This window comes from Quercus lobata, chromosome 8 (assembly GCF_001633185.2).
Source record: "Quercus lobata isolate SW786 chromosome 8, ValleyOak3.0 Primary Assembly, whole genome shotgun sequence".
NCBI lineage: Eukaryota > Viridiplantae > Streptophyta > Magnoliopsida > Fagales > Fagaceae > Quercus > Quercus lobata.
In genome coordinates this window covers 4,171,699-4,186,866 of record NC_044911.1, presented here as the reverse complement: position 1 = coordinate 4,186,866, position 15,168 = coordinate 4,171,699, and the positions used below count along the sequence as shown (strand labels likewise).

The following is a 15,168-nucleotide window of genomic DNA, read 5'->3' as shown; positions in this document are numbered from 1 at the left end:
AACCATTTTTATTATTACATAAATCACAATATATCACATTTAAGATTTTTTTAATACATATTGTTTAAAATATTGGTATTGTTTTTCCTTCTTGATATCAAATCAACCTCTAATTTTGAAGCATAAAAATGAAATCGTACTTTGAGGAAATAAATGGAAGAAAAATATCCTCATATTTTTTAGTATTTTTTTAATTAAAAAGAAGGTTAAAATATGAATTTATTTTGTTTATAACTTATTGTTTGCGTGTTTTATATTTTAGCTTAGACCGGTTCTACAACTTGCCTAATAATTTAGATTCTTATAAAATCATCATTCAAATTCTTTAATAATGCACAACAATTATAATAGAGGACAGCGTGGGTCCACAAATATTGATTTGTAAATAAATTTTAAAAAAAAGCCTAGAAAAAGTATTTTTAAGGAGTTTTTTTTAGAATGCTAAATATTTTTAACACATACACAGAAAGAGGAAGAGAAGGTATTTTTAAGGAGTTAATTGAAATAAATGAGATCCATCCATTAAACATGTCTTGCAAATAAAATTTATTTTAATGGAACGAGAATAATGATTTTTTTTTTGGTTGATAATTGGCACAAGAATAATGTTAAGGTTGCAATTTTTTTTTTTTTTTTTTAATGATGACTTAATTTAAGTTCATACAAAAAAAAAAAAAAAATCACCTAATTCATTTGTATTAGCATTTATTTGAGAATTATTTAGTTCTAGTAGTTTATTTGCATAATATAAGACATAAAATTAAAATAAAGTTAGATTATAATAAAACAAATTGAAGATCATTTGAAATTTTTTTAGAAGATTTTCGAAGCATTTTAAAGAAGGATGTTCAAAATTTTAAATCAAATGCAAACACTATATAAAATAAGCAAAAATTTAACTTATAATCATTCTCAAATGTGAAATTTTATCATACAATATACAATTTTAATAATTATGAAAAAAAAAAAGTGAAAATTATTTAGGACTTATTATCGCTTTTCTAATTTTTTTGAGGGAAAAAAAGATTGATCACAATTGAAATTTTGAAGTGAGGTCAAAAGGGGACCACACCTCAAAAAACAAATCACAAATATTCGCAAAGTAACTTGAAACTCTGTCTCTCTGACTCTGTGTGTGTGAGTGGAGCAAAGGATCAATGACAACAGTTGAAAATGGAGGAGTGGCATGTAATTACAGGCTAAGGAGAAGAAGCTACGATGGTTTCAGGGAACTGGGCTTACTTGAGAAGCCACAAATTCTGAGAATTCTTCGAAACGTTTCGATGATATCTCTACTCAGAAACGGCCTTTATACTCGCTGCCCATCTCCTGCTAGAAACACTTGCATTTTCAGGTTACCTCACTCTTTCATATATTTTTGGTTATTGGGTCTGTCTAAACTTTGTTTGTTTGCCAAGAAAAGAAGAGAAAGTTTTGATTTTGTTTCCTGAGAAAACTGAGGAAAAAGGCAGGGAGAGTTTTGAATACTGTGTGTTGTGCTGGTTTGGTTTCTGAGAAAAAAGGGGAAACTTTAGGATTAAAGTTAACTGATGCTGGTGTTGAAAAAGAAATGAATAGGGAAGTTTTGAATTATAAATAAATAAATAAATGAAGAAATGAAGATTAGTTAAGCTGAATAATTAAGTGGGTTCAATTTGGTTGGTGCAGCTATATAATGAAATTTTATTATTGTGTGTCTTGGGTTGGTTTGGTTTCCGAAAGAAAAAGAGAAAACTTGGCTTAAAGCTAGTGCTTGTATTGGGTTTTGTTTGATTGCTGAGAAGTGTAGGGAAAATAAATAAAAAAGGAAAATCTGATTTTAAAGTAAATGAAGAACTTGGCTTAGTTAAGCTGAATAATTAAGTGGGTTCAGTTTGGTTGGTGTAATATAATTATATAAGCAATGAAATTTTATCATTGAGTGTGTTGTGCTGGTTTGGTTTCTGAGAGAAAAAGGGAAAATTTGGCTTAAAGTTAGATAATGCTGGTGTTGGGCTTAAGTTTTGTTGCTGAGAAATTGTAGGAAAAGACATGTAAAAGGAAATTTGATTTTCTACTTTGGTTTTAAAAGTAAATGAAGAACTCAGCTTAGTTGAGCTGAATAGTTAAGTGGGTTCGGTTTGCTTGGTGCAAATAATTTGGACAATAACTGGAAATGAATATTATCATTAATATTAATTTGATAAGTGAGTTTGTGTTATTACTTTTGTTTGATAGTAAAAATTAATAACATTAAGGTTGAGCATAAGATACAGGGGCGACTTGATGCATTTAGGGCCTTAGACAAAAATTGACTCGAGACTTTTCATATATTTAAATATGACCTTTTTTTATAAAAAATAAATAGAATTACTTAAATTGTATTATCTTGTTTTAAATGCAAAATTATTAATTAACCATGTAGAATCTTTTTTTCTTTAGAAAATTTATAGACACAAAAGATTGACAACTTTTCACAATTGTTGATGTGGCAAATTGGTAATGGTAAGTAAAAATGTGATGTTTGTGGTAAACTTAGATGAAAACTAGTAAAAGTTTGCCAACTCAACCGTTGTGAAAAATGTTGTGAAATTCTTTGTGTATTGCTCTTTTTTTTTTTTTTTCTTTTTTTCTTTTTATGAAAAGTGCTATATTCACAATATTTTCACAACAAATCCTAAATATTAAGTTGTTACTGGTTCTAATTTAAACTCACCTTTGAAATTACTTTTTTCCCTACTAATAATAACCAGTAACAACATGTCACTTAGGATTTATTGTAAAAAATGTTGTGAACGTAGCATTTTTCTCTCTTTTCTTGTTTTTTTTTTTATAAAAAAAATTATTTTATTTATTGGCTAATATTTTTGGGCTTAATGAATAAGTTTATAATATAAAAAATTACTTAATTGGCCAAAATTTGGGGGCCTTTTTCTACTTGGGGGCCTTAGGCGACCGCCTTACTTGCTTTCATACTAGAGCCGGCCCTGATAAGATACATACTCTTCTGAATTAATCTAAATATTTGTATAATTGTATTAGTTTCAAGTGTTGAAAAATCTATTGTTTTGTTAAATTTACTAGGAAATTAAATGGAGTTTCTAGGAAACAAAGTGCTAGTGTGTTATTGCTGTTTGATTGCTGAGAAAAGCTGTAAAAAGTAGATTTAATAGAGAAGATCCTTACACTGAGACCACGTGATCTCTGTCTTGCAGCATGATATTGGAGTCATCTAGACATAATAGGGTCCCTGTATATGTGATGATGCCTGTGGACACATTTGGCTTTGATCCTTCAGGGAGTCCAAGGATTAGAAAGTAAGTTTTTTACCCTCTTAATTGTTAGATGTTATGTACATTATTGTATGTTTGTTCGTTATGTGCAGATATCTCCACCTACGTTGTAGTTTTAAAATTATCCTCTTGTCTTTTTAGTTTTATTTGGAATTTTGACGTTGAAGGGAAAGGGAGGAATTTTTTATGTGTTTAGAACACCTTTGCTAGAGGATTGACCTTGATGTCATATCTATCTTTTCTTTAAATAAAAGATGATGTTCTTCTAATAGGCTTTAGTTACCTATCATGACTTCTTCCAAATTTAATACACAAACTCATAGATTTTAATTTCTCTTGGTCCATGGTCTTATATTTGTGTTTTCTTTACAATTTCATTGGTGAGAAATAAACACTTTATATGTTGCTGCTGCTTTTTTCCCCCCTCAGAATCAAGGCCTTAACTGTATCTCTAAAAGCACTCAAGTTGGCAGGTGTCCGTGGAATTGCAGTTGAGGTTTGGTGGGGAATTGTAGAGCGTTTCTCTCCAGTTGCATATGATTGGTCTCTTTATGAACAGCTTTTCCAACTGATATCTCAGCTGGGGTTGAAGTTGCATGTTGACCTGTCTTTTCACTCAAATAGGCATACTTCATCTGGTGGTAGTGGGGATGTTAGTCTCCCTTTGTGGATTCTAGAGGTTTGGTTGTTAAACTTTGCCACTCTGCTGTTATGTGAGTTTCTATGATGCATGCTGGTAATGTGCAGCCCCATTTGACAGTTCAGCTTTTACATTTCCTTGAGTCAATGTCATTAGTCCTCATGATTCCATTGTACCAATGGTGTGTAGCTGTCCTGATAGCATAAGAATGGCTATAGATAACCCAATGTCATCATTTCTTCTCTAGGATCCCTTTTTGCCCCTGCATATCTTTTATTCTGTGTTCCCATTATTAGACTTGATTTGTTTCTGATGTATATAAAGCTTTAAATGAAGGGGTACGGTAGATATAAATCAGGCCTATATTGTGTGTTATTAAATTACAGAAACTAATGCTTTTTATTTTTTATTCATTTGCTAGATTGGTGAGCAAAATAAGGATATATATTATCGAGATCAAAATGGATTTTCCAATGATGATTATCTTACTCTAGGAGTGGACCAACTTCCTCTGTTTTGTGGCCGGACTGCCCTCCAGTGTTACGAAGACTTCATGTTCAGTTTTGTTAACAAATTTGAGTCCTTTTTTGGAAGTGTGATTGAGGAGATAAGTGTTGGTCTTGGTCCTTCTGGAGAGCTTAGGTAAAGTTATAATAGAATCACAAGTATCAAGTTGAAGCCATTACAAGAGTTTCATATGAACAATTTCATGCAGATATCCTGCACATCCTTTTGGTGATGGCAGATGGAAGTTTCCCGGAATTGGCGAATTCCAGTGTTATGACAAGTACATGTAGGTTAAACTCTTTCCTCTTAAATTATTAACTTGGTTGATATTGAAATTTGCTAATGACAAACTTGATTTTCCTCTTAGGATGGAGGACTTGAGGATGGCTGCATCCCAAGAAGGAAAGCCTCAGTGGGGAGATAAGGGCCCACAGAATGCTGGCTATTATAACAGTCTCCCGTCTGGGGTTCCTTTCTTTGAAGGAGGAGAGGATGGATTTCTTTCTGATTATGGTCGGTTTTTCCTTGTATGTATCCTATCCTATTCATAGTTGCTTACTTTCATGTTTTCATTTCAGACAGCATAGTCAGGGCTTTATATGTTATGTTTCACAAAAATGTTAACCATTTATTGGTTCCTTTCAATCTAGAACCCATGTATGTTGCACATATTGTGTTGAACGGAGGTAGTAATTAGTGTTGTTAACTGCGCAAGACTCATATTTATGCAAGTCTGGCATTTAAAACATGTATGCTGTCAGCAGTTAGACGTAACCCTAAAAGATCTAAATTTATACTTGGGAATAAGTCAACTTTTTTTGAAGACTGATGGATTGTATCAGGTGCTCATAAAAAAAAAAAAGAAGGAAAATCCATTGGTGTCTGTTGTAGTGGTAAAGAATTGATGTAGGGTTTATCATTGGTGACATGTTTGTTTCCTCGCTAAGAAAATTCATCATAGAACTGTATGCATAAGAAAACCAAGCATTTGTCTGGAGATCTGTGATTGGCGATATGTCTTTTATTTGTATCTTCGTGTTGTAACAATATTTATAATAAGGTCTTATAGATTTGTCATTTGTTAGCTGGAGCCTAAGGGTTATGAAAACTGATTTATCATGTAGAGTATCAGTAACCTGACTTAATTTTCCATAGGAATGGTACAGTGGTAGGTTGATTCACCATGCAGATGTTATTCTTGCAAAGGCAGCTAATATTTTGAAGCAGTATCAAGGCAATAAGAGAACTACTGTTACGTTAGTGGCTAAAATTGGTGGAATATATTGGTCGTACCACACAGTATCACACCCTGCTGAACTTACTGCTGGTTACTACAACACTGCTTGCCGGGATGGTTATGATCCTGTTGCTCTGATGTTATCTCGTCATGGTGCTGCAATGCATATTTCGTAAGATTCTAATTCTTTTGTTTCTTACTAGATCCATAGACCAAGCTTGACTTTGGATTTTTATGAATGTTGTTATTGTGTCAAAATAACCTCTTGTAGCCAGGGGCTGCGCCACTTGAAGCTCAGCCAGGGGCTGCGCCACTTGAAGCTCAGGGGGTTCATTTGAAATGAACCCCCTGAACTGGCCCAAAAAAATATATTAATATAACTTTTATTTGACCCTTAAAATAAAATTTTTAACATGCTAATCCTAATTTTTTTTTAGGCCCAACTGAAATAAACTTAAATATCATCCTCTTATCAGTATATAGTCCTTTTTAAACACACACACACACACACACAAAAAGCCCAATAACAAATCAATTTGATCTAAAATCTTAAAAAAAAAAAAAAGAGTAAAAAATAAAATAAGCCTAACAACAAAATTAGTAATTTGTTAGTCTTAATTCTTAAACCTTGGAAAAAGCCCATTTAGATCTTAACAAGTTTGAAATAAATCAATGAAATGGGAGATCAGTGAATGAATGATTGCTTAGTTGGGTACATTGAAAGAGATGTAGCTTGTAGGGATGATAATGAAAATATCATGCAACGATTTCAAAATATGAAACCTTGTAGAAGGCAATTGTAAAACTTCATGTATTTGAGTTTTTTTTTTTTGGTGATGTCAATCTGTTTAAGTTCTCTTCTGTTTTAGATTTTGTATAATTTATGTTTCTTATTGACCCCCTAGAAAATAATCCTGGAACTGCCATTGCTTGTAGCATTCTCATATCTGAATCTTTTACTATAGCTGCTTTGAAATGAGAGACAGTGAAACCTCACCAGCCTGTCTTTGCAGCCCAGAAGGATTACTTGAACAGGTAAGGGACGTCTTCTTGACTAATAAAATATGCTTCTGATCTTTGATTGTTAGAAATTTATTATTCTTCCATTGAGTCTATCCCTCTTTAATGCTAAATCCACGAATATGTTCTATTAACAAAATCTAATTTCCATTCTTCTGTATCATGTAAGTGGATGGCTATACTTTGGCTTATATATATGATGTGTGTGTTGGCCTTAAACATGTTTGAACCACTGAGCTTGGGGAATGTTAACTTAGCTGCATGTCTAGTTGTTTTCCCTGCAATTCACCTGTTTTTTCCTCATCATTCAATTGCTAATGCATAAAGGTTATATCTATCCATCTTTCAATAGAGCTGATTATTTTCAATGCAGATTCGAACTGTTTCAAAGAAAAGGATAATCAATGTGATTGGAAGAAATAACAATGAACGATTTGACAAGGTAATTACCATTCTTTTCTTGATATGATTTTATTTCAGCTTCTTACAATTCTTTGTAACATATTGTCAAACCACAGTGTGTGTATTTGTACTGTAATCAGGGTATAATCAATAAAATATGATTTCATTGTCGTTGTTCTTTGCTTTTTCAACTTTTCTTTATAAGCAATATGAGTGATTTAGGTAAGTGTCTTATCCAGTCGAAACCACTTTTATTCATTTTTTTTCTTTTTGATCCGTATCTTCACATGTTTCCTTTTCTTGCAGGCCGGATTATGGCAAATATATGCAAACTGTGACCATCCACGGTCAGAATTTGTAACATCATTTACATTTTTCAGGATGAATGAAAAGATTTTTAGGGTTGAAAACTGGACGAACTTTGTCCCCTTTATTAAAAAGATGAGCAGAGAGTTGTAAAAATACCTCTAATTCTTTTTCTTTTTCATTTACTAAACTATCAAGAGTGGTTGTTCCACTTCCATAGACTTTTATTTTTTTTTACTTTGGATTGGGTTGGGGGGTGGGGGTGTAAAAGTGTTTGTAACTTACTAGCCTATAGTGGTGGAGGACTTGATAGGCCATGATAAAGAGGGCAGAATTTGTAACAGACTTATTTCTATTTAATATTATGAACTCCATGTTTCTACCCAAAAAAAAAAAAAAAAAACTTACTAACTTATTGAATGTGAAGGATATATCTTTCTATTCAGATTTAGTGTGTACTGAGGACCTGACTTTTGATAATATTGGACATTTACTCAAAGTAACAAAAGCGTTATTAATGGCAAGATTAAAAAGGTAGAAATTAAAGGATTCATCGCTTTGGAATATAGCATTGGATGCCTATCTGACAATCAAGAACTCCAGCAGATGGAGGGGTATTTATTAGATGTGAAGCTGGTCTTGCAACCATGCTTGTTGCTCTTATGTAACTTGCAGCAGTTTCTTGTCCAGAAGGTGTAAAGTAAGCACCATTCAGCATCACATCTTCATCTGACCTCCAATTCCAATTCTGCCACTCCCCAGATTCTGAGTTTTCACGTTTAGTCACCTGAAAGATAAGTACATTTGAGTAAAAAAAAAGTGTGTTGGAATCAGATTCAAGGGGCTGGATCATGCAGGTAAAAGTTTGGCCGAGTCTGATCAGATCTAAACTGATGCATGTCCTCCAGAACTAGCACTTGTTGGGTTAGGTGAAGGTTTCACCTTCTGTTTTCGGTTTGTTTGTCTTTGATATCTAGTTTCTATATGCTGGTTCAATCAATTTGTGCTGTTCTCTTTTAGTTTGAACTTTCCTTATGTGGTCCATTGTGTTTAACTCTCACACTAGCGACTAGGAGGATTGCGTACAATAAAAGCTCCCTATCTATGTTTTAATGGTCTTAATGTTCTGTTTATCATTGATTAATGATAGAGTTTGTTGACAGAGAAACACTTAAAATGGCAATTTCATGATAGTTATGTACAATAAAAGTTCCCTATCTATGTTCTAATTGTCTTTATGGTCTGCTTATAATTGATTAATGATGTTAGTTGTAGAAAAAGGGTAACCCTTAATGGCATTTTCATGATAGTTGCGTATAATAAAAGCTCCCTATCTATATTCTAATTTTCTTATGTTCTGTTAATAATTGACTGATGATATACTTTGTGTATCGTTGACTTCAGTCTAATTGTAATTAAATGACACCGACCAAGCTTGGTTGCAATTTCACGGGGAAACTGACCTCTTTTGTGGAGTTGTCATCATTTGCAATAAAGACATTTCCTTGGCTATTAATTGTGGGATTGGCACTTCCACCAATTGCATACATCTCCCATCCAGCATAAAAATTGTTTACAATGTGAAAATATCCATGCCTACACCTGCAAAATTTTGAACAATATATAGTTTAAAATATTGCATTTCTCCTTCACAAAAGCTCATGGAAATTGAGATTAGAAAGAGAAGCATGAATCTGTGAATATTTGCACAAACTTTTCTGCTAGATTGATAATTCAAATACCTTGGCATTCTTTGAACCAGTCCTGCCCCAAAGAAGTTGAAGGCAATGGTAACTTGCATATTCTTGTCATCAAGGAAGTCATCATTATGACCCATGAGCATGACTTCATTATGATCAAACATGTAGCTGTTTGAGATTGTTATGGATGTTGATCCGTATACAGCATCAATAAGTCCATCATAGCAATTTGATAGTGTGCAGTGATCAATCCAAACATCCCTAGCCCCAAATATGGATATACCATCTCCATCTGATTTTTCATCAGAATGCTGTGGTGCTACCTGCCCCATGGCTTTCCACGCTGGTATGCAGTCATGTACGTAGATGTTATGTATGATGATGTTACTCGCATTTTGAATAGTTATGCATGGTCCATCTGATATTTGTATGTTAAATCCTCTACCATCAATGGTCTTGTATGAGCTCATGATAAGCTCTTCCTTTAAATTGATGACCATGTCATGATCGAAAATGATCCAGAGAGGTTCTTCTTGGACTACAGCATGCCGGAGAGTGCCTGGAACTGGGTTATCAGGGTCATCATTGTCTGAATCTTTGACAACATAGAATTCACCATCTCTTCCTCCAATAGCATTGCGTCCGAACCCTACTGCACAATCAGCTAGCATCTTGCGGTTGGTTTCCCAGTCAGGGTCACATCTCCAGCAGTCATCAATGGGGTTTCCAGTTCTGCATGATCCTGTCCCCAACTGCCTTCTTGTTGAGCTCCTGTTTGTATAGCATAGATCAAAGAACTTTAAGACATACAAAAGCAAGTCCAAAAATTATTACAAAGATACATCTTTATGTTAGCTGAATTTATAGAAGACCCTTATAATCATTGAAGAAAAAGAAGGAAGCGTTCTTTAATTTTATTGTGTTTGGATTAACTTTTGTTGAAAGTCGGCAAAAGTGCAACTTCACTTTAAAAAAGCGAGGTTTCAGAAAGCTACATATAAGTAAATAAGCTAATAAACTAAAAAACACATGCCCATAAGCACACTTTATTAGGATGAATACAAACCATTCAGTTGCTTCTGATATCTGCATCAATGTACGTGCAGAGGATGGAAGGGTGGCATGTAAGAGCAAAACTAAATAGAAGAGAAAGAAAGCAGACATTTTAGAGAGAGAGAAGGGGGGGTCTTTCAACTACAACAACATTGGCTGATTCTGAGAAGCTAACTGAACTACACAGATGATTTGATGATGTGGACGCATATATATATATATATATATATATATACAACATGCAGAGCCTTTGTTCATTAAATAATGTGATAAATAGGTTAGGGAGACAATACATTATAGCTTTGCCTTTTCCCTGATTATGTTGGAAATGTGTAACTCAAAAAGTCAAGAATGAAATTCAAACAAGTACCAAAATTGGCAAAGGTAATGGAAGCGATGGTGGCATTAGCTGGAAAATTCAAGAGCCTAGTTGATATGGCGTAAAAAACTGTTGGGTTGGCCTTTATATCTTTGGCTTTGAGAATTTTGGTTTAGAAAAGGAAAATAAAAATAAAAATAAAAAAGAAAAAAAGGAGCAAGTTAGGAATTAAATAAGAACCGCAAAAACTGGTTTTCTTGATCATGTTGGTCCATGGAAAGAATGGACAGTTTCATAATACACCAAGTTTGGATCATGAATCTCTCTCTCTCTCTCTTCTCTTTTTTGATAAATTGGATCATGATTCTTGAAAATTCATATTCATTGAAATGGGATTTTTTTTTTTAATATTATATAAAAGGATAGAGGTACATGCATCATTATTGACTTCAATTATATTGTTGAAAACCGATAAGTTTGGTTGCAGAGTATCAGTATTCAATACTGTAATTCAGCAAAAGTTATGGGTCCTATTACTATAAGTTATCCAGGCAAGGCTAATTAACAATTGTACGTATAGTGAATTCAAATATTCAATGCCACATTGCTATTTCAGTCACAAGGAAAATACTCAAAATCGAAAAGTAATCTAGCACATGAAATGTTTAGTAATGTCCATGTAACCTTTTTTCTGTTAGATGCATCCTTATATAGTAATCCATACACAGACAAGTTTTAAAAGCCAATATATTTATTAGGGAGGGAAATAGAACAAAATTTCTCTTCAAACTTATCATATATCTTTTTTTGGGGAATGAATTTTGAAAAAAAAAAAAAAAAAAAAAAAAAAAAAAAAAAAAAAAAAAAAGCTACTGAGAAAGGGAAATTTTATTATTAATTTATAGACTGAACCATGCCTGATTTGATTGTTTTTCTATATATTTATGTTTTAACTATACTGTACTTGGTTCCCAAAAACAGAAAAAGAAAAGCTAGAATATACTTTGCTCTTCTTGTGTTCTCATCGTACAGTTTTTGGGTGTGAATAGAAATTCTATTTACACCCAGAAAAAAGAAAAACAAATGGTCAAGTGTTTAAAGACGTGTTTCTATTCTCACCCACACAATTTCAAAATTTATCTAATTATTCTAGCCATATTTTAGATTTTTTAAGGAAATGATTTTTTTTTTTTTTGAATTTTTTTTTTGGCACTTTGAAATTTACATTAGCTTTGCTATAAATGAATTTTTATTAAATTTCAGTTTATCTCATTCCATAATAAACAACTTCTATCTACAAATAATTTACAGTCAATCCAATTGTTCAATTGAACAAAGTGATATCTCTGTGCCAAAACGTTACATAAAACATAAAAGAAATCACCTCAAAACGGATAGTCATGTGCAAAATCAGGATTTTGTGAAAATTTTGACACATATTCTGACACACATATAAAAAATAAAGTTTAGCTAACTACTAACTCCCACAAAAAAAATTAACATAAGTACATATTTTAAAAATTTAACCATTAAATTACATGTTATTTATGTTTTTAACACGCATGTCGAACTTTATATCAATCAGATGTTATTTACTATACAATCAATAAACTTAATTTTTTATGCATAATTTTATATTAAAAAACTTGAAATTTAAACATTTAATTGATGACATAGCTATCAATTTTTGATTTTTTTGAAAAATTTTACAAGTATGGAGAATATAAAAATAAAATGAAATTCAATAAAATGTAATTCAATAATAAATTTGTCAAAATTTACATTCAATAAAAAAAACTATTGAGTGAAGTTATAGTCATTATCTACAAATTAGTTTGTAGCTTTGTGCAATTTCTTACTCAGTATTCACATGTGAATCACTATTTTTTTTTTTTAACTTGTCAATTGTAAGAACCTACATTAAATAATAATAATAATAACAACAAAATACAAAGTTTAGATCTTTTGAAGATATTAAAAGTTTCATTAAAACTTCTTACGTTGACATGCAAAGCAGAAGAATTCGAGTGAAATTATAGTCATTGTTTACGAACTAGTTTGTAGCTTTGTGTAATGTCTTATTCAGTATTCACATGTGAATCACTATTTCTTTTTCTTTTTTTTTTTCTTTTTTTTTTAACTTGTCAATTGTAAGAACCTACATTAAATAAAACAAATAGTATAAATAATAATAATAATAATAATAACCAAAAAAATACAAAGTTTAGATCTTTTGAAGATATTAAGGCCCTATTTGGTTATCATTGAAGGTGGATTCATTTTCTTTTTTTATTTATTTTCTGAACTCATTTTTTGTTTCTCAAATCTTGTATTCATTTTCTCTCCCCAACCCACTTCATGTTTAACATTATTTTCTGGTCTAGTTTTTGCTTTTTTTCACTTTATATTCTCAATTGAAAATTCAACCCAAATGAGAGAGAGAGAGAGAGAGAGAGAGTTTTGATGGGATAAGTCAGTATTAGTGGGATCCACAGATTTGGTTTTTTTAAGAAAATGCCGTTGTATTCATTTTTTAGAAAATAAAAAATCAAAAAGTTGTATTCAGTTTTTGTATTCAAATCTTTTTTTTTTTTTTTATTGAAAATGAAAACTAAATACAAATATAAAACCAAACAAGTTTTTTAGGGGACCCACAGATTTAGTTTTTTTAAGAAAATGCCGTTGTATTCATTTTTAAGAAAATAAAAACATCAAAAAGTTGTATTGAATTTTGTATTCAAATCCCTTTTTTTTTTAATACTGAAAATGAAAACTAATTGCAAATATAAAACCAAACAAGTTTTTTAGTAGTGGGTCCCATGAAAACTGAAAATGAATATAGAATACACCCATTTTTTGCTCAAACCAAACAAGCCCTAAATTTTCACTAAAACTTATTGTGCCGATATGCAAAGCAGAAGAATTTGACGTAATAGGTTTTTAGTAATGAACCAAACCCTCTTTAACAATAACAAAGTCGCCATTACAAATGATAAAACTCACTAATACAGCCGCTTTTATAGATTTTGGAAAGGCAAAATCGCATCTTGCAAAAGATATTCCTCAATTTTCTTACTGGGTTTTCTTTCTCTCTCAAAATTTTGCTTCTTCCTCAGTCACCAATCAAAATTCACAAAACCAATCCTCAAAACTCTCAAGAAAGACATGGCCATGTCCAACCTTCTCTACCCATTAAACCCAACAACTTTTACTCTCTCTCGTAAGCCACTTCACTCACCATTCCTATCTTCCTTCACCAACCAACCATATCTCATCACTCTAACTAACTTTGCAACCAAACCCAGAAATAAAATCCCAACTAAACCCAGAAGAAGTACACACATAACTGCCAAATCCAATGGTGACAACCCAGCTGACACATCTGACCGTTTAATCTCAGCCATTTGTTACTTTTACCCTTTTTTTGATGGCATTCAGTATGGTAAATATGTTATCACTCAGTTCACTCCCATTCAAGCTGTCATACAACCTTTGGTTCCAGCTATAAGGGTGTTTAAGAGCTTTCCCTTTAATGGGTTTTTGGTGTTTTTGACACTTTACTTTGTGGTCGTGAGGAACCAAAATTTTAGTAGGTATGTGAGGTTCAATACCATGCAAGCTATTGTGCTTGATGTGCTGCTGATTTTTCCTGATGTTTTGGAGAGGAGCTTTAATCCAAGAGGTGGGTTGGGGTTGGATTTGTTGATGAGCTTGGATAGCACTGTGTTTTTGTTCCTTTTTGTGTGTTTGATTTATGGGTCTTCTTCTTGCTTGCTGGGCCAGCTGCCCAGATTGCCCATTGTTGCTGATGCTGCTGATAGGCAAGTTCTTTGATTTGAACACCCATTTGGACCTTATTTTGTAGCTTTTTGTAGCCAATTTGTAATATTGTTTTGTAAGAAATGTTCTAAAATTTTACATTTCAATGTTCTTTGGTTAAAAAAGAAAAAGTCATAGCTGCTATTGTTGTGTCATTATGTTTTAGTTTATATGAAAATGGGGATATTCTTCATTTGATGTTTGTTATTATTATTGTTTGTATATATATATGGGAAATTAGGGAATTTCTCATTAGGAGTAAGACTGTCTGACAACTTCCTCTCCTAGATCTCACAGAAGCGGGAGCCTTATGCACTAGTAAGAACTTTTTCTTTTTCACATTGTTAGGTACATGTTAAATTGAATGGATTGGCAATTATCAAAATTTGTGTTTTTGCTGTGCTTGGTGTTCCTACTAGAGGCAAAGGAATATCTTGATGAATCATTTAGTCTAAATTATTGTGTTATGGGTAAATTCATGCTAGTGTTGCTTGTTACTGTCAATTTGGGATGGTGTCACTGTATTACTTTGATAGAGAAGCAATGACAAAGGAAAAGCTCAGTTGCAATAGTAAGGAACTTGAAAACAGTGGTTTCAATGATTTATCTTTCTTATGCACATCTAAGAGGTGTTGAGCAGCAGTGGCACCAAATTGGAGAGGGTATTCTACAGTTTACTTAAAAGTATCTTGACATGCTATTTGGTATTGCAGTCTTATTGGATGAAAGACTAAGAAGCCATACATGGCAAGTTATGTACAATATTCCCAGCTCTGCTCATTTTGTCACCTGTGTCTGTGTAGAGCATTAGATATGTTACAGTTGTTTTTTGGTTTCCCTCATGTTTCTTGGGGAAGCCTTCGATGTATAGGCTATAGCTAAGCTAATGGGAA

General features: G+C 32.4%; 3 protein-coding genes across 5 annotated transcripts; 2 read left to right on the top strand and 1 right to left on the bottom strand.

Moving 5' to 3' along the window:
• Positions 1–1,085: 1,085 nt before the first annotated feature.
• On the top strand, positions 1,086–7,787 carry LOC115955972 (inactive beta-amylase 4, chloroplastic). 3 transcript variants are annotated; one of them, XM_031074400.1, is made up of 10 exons: positions 1,086–1,354; positions 3,195–3,296; positions 3,702–3,951; positions 4,334–4,554; positions 4,628–4,705; positions 4,787–4,946; positions 5,575–5,828; positions 6,622–6,691; positions 7,050–7,118; positions 7,385–7,787. In XM_031074400.1, exons 1-10 carry the CDS (start codon positions 1,158–1,160, stop codon positions 7,535–7,537), a joined length of 1,554 nt encoding a protein of 517 aa, XP_030930260.1. In that variant the 5' UTR covers positions 1,086–1,157; the 3' UTR covers positions 7,538–7,787. The 3 variants fall into 3 exon arrangements, 2 of the variants coding, with proteins under 2 accessions (XP_030930260.1, XP_030930261.1); XR_004084237.1 differs by lacking the exon at positions 7,385–7,787 and having other exon boundaries at positions 6,593–6,691; XM_031074401.1 differs by lacking the exon at positions 3,195–3,296.
• LOC115955974 (putative pectate lyase 21) lies at positions 7,612–10,346 on the bottom strand. The gene is made up of 4 exons (XM_031074402.1): positions 10,151–10,346; positions 9,127–9,855; positions 8,848–8,986; positions 7,612–8,171 (listed from the first exon to the last, which is right to left on the bottom strand). The coding sequence occupies exons 1-4, from the start codon at positions 10,246–10,248 to the stop codon at positions 7,935–7,937; spliced, it is 1,203 nt and encodes a 400-aa protein (XP_030930262.1). The 5' UTR covers positions 10,249–10,346; the 3' UTR covers positions 7,612–7,934.
• Positions 10,347–13,481: 3,135 nt separating this feature from the next.
• On the top strand, positions 13,482–14,468 carry LOC115954825 (protein TIC 20-v, chloroplastic). Its single transcript, XM_031072777.1, has one exon. It carries the CDS (start codon positions 13,622–13,624, stop codon positions 14,288–14,290), a length of 669 nt encoding a protein of 222 aa, XP_030928637.1. The 5' UTR covers positions 13,482–13,621; the 3' UTR covers positions 14,291–14,468.
• The last annotated feature ends 700 nt before the right edge of the window (positions 14,469–15,168 follow it).

Bases quoted from the DNA above. Each gene is read 5' to 3' on its own strand.
- LOC115954825 (XM_031072777.1), top strand. From the start codon at position 13,622: ATGGCCATGTCCAACCTTCTCTACCCATTAAACCCAACAACTTTTACT.
- LOC115955974 (XM_031074402.1), bottom strand. From the start codon at position 10,248: ATGTCTGCTTTCTTTCTCTTCTATTTAGTTTTGCTCTTACATGCCACC. The intron at 9,856-10,150 runs GTTTGTATTCAT...CTATACAAACAG, and splicing joins ATATCAGAAGCAACTGAATG to GAGCTCAACAAGAAGGCAGT. The intron at 8,987-9,126 runs GTATTTGAATTA...AAAATTTTGCAG, and splicing joins CTGGTTCAAAGAATGCCAAG to GTGTAGGCATGGATATTTTC.
- LOC115955972 (XM_031074400.1), top strand. From the start codon at position 1,158: ATGACAACAGTTGAAAATGGAGGAGTGGCATGTAATTACAGGCTAAGG. The intron at 3,297-3,701 runs GTAAGTTTTTTA...TTCCCCCCTCAG, and splicing joins GGGAGTCCAAGGATTAGAAA to AATCAAGGCCTTAACTGTAT. The intron at 4,947-5,574 runs GTATGTATCCTA...AATTTTCCATAG, and splicing joins ATTATGGTCGGTTTTTCCTT to GAATGGTACAGTGGTAGGTT.